This window comes from Agelaius tricolor, unplaced genomic scaffold (assembly GCF_023055355.1).
Source record: "Agelaius tricolor isolate 1412-34295 unplaced genomic scaffold, bAgeTri1.0.p SCAF_8, whole genome shotgun sequence".
Taxonomy (NCBI): Eukaryota; Metazoa; Chordata; class Aves; order Passeriformes; family Icteridae; genus Agelaius; species Agelaius tricolor.
In genome coordinates this window covers 4,145,645-4,150,328 of record NW_027269268.1, presented here as the reverse complement: position 1 = coordinate 4,150,328, position 4,684 = coordinate 4,145,645, and the positions used below count along the sequence as shown (strand labels likewise).

At 54.3% G+C, this 4,684-nt stretch overlaps 1 protein-coding gene across 1 annotated transcript; it reads right to left on the bottom strand.

Annotated features, from left to right (window-relative positions):
- Window positions 1-356: 356 nt before the first annotated feature.
- Window positions 357-4,387, bottom strand: DMP1 (dentin matrix acidic phosphoprotein 1). The gene is made up of 5 exons (XM_071431415.1): window positions 4,101-4,387; window positions 3,212-3,285; window positions 3,071-3,112; window positions 2,358-2,612; window positions 357-2,243 (listed from the first exon to the last, which is right to left on the bottom strand). Exons 2-5 carry the CDS (start codon window positions 3,272-3,274, stop codon window positions 984-986), a joined length of 1,620 nt encoding a protein of 539 aa, XP_071287516.1. The 5' UTR covers window positions 3,275-3,285; window positions 4,101-4,387; the 3' UTR covers window positions 357-983.
- Window positions 4,388-4,684: the final 297 nt, after the last annotated feature.

The window sequence follows — 4,684 nt, the reverse complement described above, 5'->3', positions numbered from 1 at the left end:
TCATGCCCTGGGACATCTTTCCAGCACCTCAGGAAGAGCAGCACAAACCTTGCTCACATTGCAGGAGGTGATGGCCCTAATATAGCAAAGCTTCAGGCCCAGCTCACTGGGGTCATCAGCCAGATTTTCCACTGCACTGCGGGTTCACAAAGGGGCAGGGGTGGCCTTTGGGGCACCTGGAAATAGAGGGAGTGGGAACACCCTCAGCTTTTGCTTTCCCCCTCCTCCCGGCATGCTGTGGCTCTCCACACACATATCCTGCCCTTTGCTTCCCGCTCCTTCTGGTCCAGCCCCAAACTGCAGACCCTGATACACCCAGAAGAAAAAAACCAGCAACACCTCAAACCACACTACAGTGGAGTTTGGTGGTTTTAATGGTGATTAAAGAAATCAACAGGGTATATTTCAGCTTTGAAATACAAGTGCAAAAAGGATACAGTATAATGTTTTCTGTACATTTCTTACAAAATAATAAAAATATTACATACATCCCATCCTGAAGTGGTACTTCACACCCTGCTGTACCCATGCACCACATGTGCACACCAGCTGTAGCTTTTCCTTTTTATGTGCTGGACATAGAGTTAATGGAAAGCGCCAACTGGAGTCTGGGTAGGTAAACACAAGGAGTGAACACAGGGACCTGCCCAGCATGCCCAGAAGTGCCAAGCCACCACTGTGCTCCTGGGGCAAGTGGGCAGCATCACCCTGCTGGCCCTCACAGCTCTCAGCTGCTCTCCAGTTTGATACAGAAAATACCCCTGCTTGCTGTTGTTCGGTGTTTTCCCTTTGCCTGGCAAGCCTTTCATTCCCTGTGTAGCATGCCCAGGCCTAACTCTGGCAAACCCAACTCCACTTTAACCACAGCATTAACCACTCCATTTTAACCACTTCTTGAGAAGAAGTCAACCAGGCTATATGGCAAATAAATTAACCCCTCCTCCCCCCACACCCTTCATGCCGCTGAGGTCCCAGGGCACAGGTCAGTACCCATCCTGGCAGTCATTGTCATCATAGTCTGCAGCAGGTCTGTGGCGCAGGGCACCCAGCTGCTGCTTGTGGACCCCACTCTCCAGGCTCTGCAGGGAGCTGTCGTCCCCGTGGCTGCTGGACTCGTGAGTGGCATCCTCCTGGGAGTGGCTCTCTGCATCATCCTCATCTTCCTGGGACTCGCTGTTGTCACTCTCTGCGGACCTGCTGTCCTCACCTGTGTTGTCCTCTGGGCTGCTGTCATCCTCTGGCACCTCTGGGCTCTCAGCTGATGTGCTTGGCACAGAGTCATTCTCATCCTCCTCTGACTCCTCCACAGTTTCCTCTGTGGAATGGCTCCGGTCATCATCATCTTCCCTGGACTTGCTCAGTTCATTCTCTTCTTCCCTGGACTCACTGTCAGGTGTGGACAGCACACTCCTGTCCTCAGCAGAATCCCAGTCCTCCTGACCTTCCCAGGTTTGACTGTTGCTGTGCTCATTCAAGGTTCTCACCACCTCTGGGGTCTCCCCTGGCTCTTCATCTGACTGCTCATCAGTGGCCTCCCTGGACTCACTGTCCTCATCTTCCCTGGAGGGGCTGTCCTCCCCATCCCCATCCCCATCCCCATCCTCCCTGGAGTGGCTGGAGCTTTTTTCCTCTGACTGACTGTCAACAGGCTCTTCTGACTGACTGTTCTCCACAGATGGGCTGTCTTCTCCAGAGTCACCATCCTCCACCTCAGGGGACCTGCTGTCACCCTCCTCCCAGCGGTGGGAGCCAGCCCCCTGGGCACTCTCCCCACTGTTCCCCAGAGCATGGGGGCCAGTGTGGCGCATCCTGTAGCTGCTGCCTAGGCCGTCAAAGACAGAGGGATCATCCCCCTGCATGGCTTCGTCCTGGAAGTCATAGCTCTCCTCCTGGCTGCTGCTGCTGGCCCCTCTGTGCCTGTAGGTGTGCCCAAAGCCATAGTTCCTGTAGCGTCGGTGGTCTGCCCCAATGCTCTCACTGCTGCTGCTGCTGCTGCTGCTGTGCCCCACTCCAGCCCCATCATCCCCACGGCCAGCATCAGGCTTGTGTTCCCCAGCCCCATCAGCACCAGCCCCGTAGGTAGGGCCTTCACCCCTCTCTTCTTCCCCATTGGCATCGAAGGTGTCGTCCCCACTGTCATCCTCCTCATCCAGGAACCCGCCACCATGGGAGGGAAACGCGTTGGCTCTGGTGCCGTAGTGGTCTCCATTGTCAGCATCATCAGTGTCACGGGCATCCACCTCCTATGGAGGTGACAAACAGATGAATGCAAAGCCAAGCACAGCCTTGACCAATGCCAGATTTGGGGCCAAGGGAGCTTTCCTAGCAGAACAAAACATTCCTCTCCACTCACTCACCAGGAAACCAAGGTCATTCCCATTGCGAGCGCTCATGTCTTCATGGTCCACCTGGTTCACATGCTGAGCCTGCCCAACTTGGTCTCCCACATCTTGGCCACTGAGCTCACCCAGCTCCTCATCCACGGCATTCCCACCTGCCAGGTCCCTGGCAAGTGCATTTTCCCCTGTCTCTGGACTGGCAGGATGATGTCTGCCATCCCCACCATCCAGGTGGTTGCCCAACTTGTCAATGTAATCTTCATTTGCGGTATCCTGGAGGCAAAACATTACATGGTGCTTTTGGTTTATTAAACACCAACCACAGTACTTTTACTGCTGCTGCTGCAGGACCTCACTCCCAAGCCATGCAAGAGCTCAAGTCTTTTCTAATACTTGCACCTCAGCCCTTTAGTTATTTCTGCAGTTACAAAATAAAATGGTAGCCACCAACAAAAGGGCAGCCCAGAAAAGCCCAAGCTGAGCTATCTCAGGGCTAGCACAGCAAAAGGTGTCAGGTGAACTGGGAACTTTTCCAGGGAGGCAAGGCAAAACAGGGTGAAACCAACCCAGCTTGAAAAGACTGAGCAGACAGACAAAGCTCAAAGACCCATAGAAGCAGCAGATCCCTCCCTGGCTCCTGGTCCAAGGATGCCTGTCCAGAGCTGGCTCCCCATCCCAGACTTGCTCCCTGAGGGGCTGCTCCCTGTGGCACAGCGGCACCTGTGGCTTACCTCCTGCAGGGCGCTGGGGTGGGGGGGTTCATGGCCAGGCACCTAAACGCATCCAGGAGACATTTGATCAGTGATCAGTGTGCCTTGGCTGGGCAAAACCAAGGGGTTTGGGGTGGGAGTGTCAGTCCAGGGGGTACTTACAGGGTGAGCACAGGCCACAGCCCATAGAAGCAGCACCAGGAATGCAGTCCTCATGTCAGTCATGGTCCCTGTGGCTGCAACAAGGAATTAAATATTTGCAGGCTAGAGCAAAGCCTTTGCATGTGCCTCTGGCTGGAACTTTGTCCCACAAAGCCCTCCCAAATCACAATGCTCAGCCTGGCGCGTCATCAAATAAGCCAGGGATTTGTCCTTGTGCCACCTCCTGGCACCTCCTGTGCAGAAACCTCCCTTTAGTTTGGGATTTGAAATACCCAGCCATGTACCGGCAGACTTTTTGTCTGAGCATCATTAAGGAGTAGGAAAGCTCTCCTGAATTTCCTGTTCCCAAAGTAATGTCACCACTCAGCTGAGCTCAGTGGTTGTGACAGGAGCCTGCACCTCAGATGGGCAGCACTGTGAGACCATGGGCTGCAGAGCTGCCCCTCCCACCTGGAGTGGTCCCCACAGCCTCATAAAATCTCCTAGCATTCCAAAGTGGAGCATCCCAATGAGATAACGCCACAGAGAGCTGCATCTCCAGAGCCCTCTGGGTGGGCACCCCAGCAGCACTGCTGCCTGGCAGGCAGATAAAGCAGTGGGGGCTTTCCTCCAGCTCTGCTCTCATTTTCCAAGAATTTTCTTTAAGCCCAGCCCAGCACCTCTTCCCTATGGGATACACTAACCACACTGAACATCACCCTGCACCCAAAACATGCTGGAATGAGCACACTTCTGATTTCTTCCCTGACAAAGCAACACCTACATCCCAGATGATAAGCCTCCTGCTTTCAACCAAAACTTGTGAGGAAATCTTCAACTCCTTTTTCCAAACGTTGTCGTTTTCCCTCCAGGCAATGCCAGATCAACCCAAAGAAACCAAGACCTTTACCTCAAGGTGTGATGCAAGCCTCTGTCTCCTATGGTGCCGGGGAAGGGATGAGCTGGCTGTCTGTGTTGGAATGGTCCAGGCTTTGTGTCCCAGGGTGCCCGGGCAGGCATTTAACTGCTGGTCAGTGCCAGCCCCGGGCGGGGGCAGCCAATGGCACCACTGGGCAGCGCTGCTGTGCCTGGAGGTGTCACCAGGAACTGGCCTCCCACACTTCCTCTGGCCTCTGCCATGACGCCGGCCCTAAAAAAGCTCCTTGTGGTTGCAGGATGATGAGATGGGAGGGCACTTAATGACAGACTGTGCTGGCCCTGTGTTTTGACTGCTAAATTTATCCCATTCACACACTTCCCTCCATGACACACGCAAACAACTACAGCGTCACCCACGCCAAGCATTGGACCCCATCCCAGGGATGATGTCCTCCTAACCTGAGCAAAATTATCTTGGGAGCAGAGTTTGCCCGGTGCCATGGGCCAGGGTGCTGAAACACACAGGGACCATTTCCCTGCCAGCTCTCAGCCTTGGGGCAGGAGCATAAAACCACCCTAGAAAGAGAGTACTCATCTTACTTTCATGCCCACACA

What these genes read in the sequence shown, in the direction of transcription:
- DMP1 (XM_071431415.1), bottom strand. Translation starts at nt 3,274, where the DNA reads ATGACTGACATGAGGACTGCATTCCTGGTGCTGCTTCTATGGGCTGTG. An exon ending in CTGTGGCCTGTGCTCACCCT is followed by an intron (nt 3,113 to 3,211) that starts GTAAGTACCCCC and finishes GGATGCGTTTAG; the next exon opens with GTGCCTGGCCATGAACCCCC. An exon ending in ACCCCAGCGCCCTGCAGGAG is followed by an intron (nt 2,613 to 3,070) that starts GTAAGCCACAGG and finishes TTTTGCCTCCAG; the next exon opens with GATACCGCAAATGAAGATTA.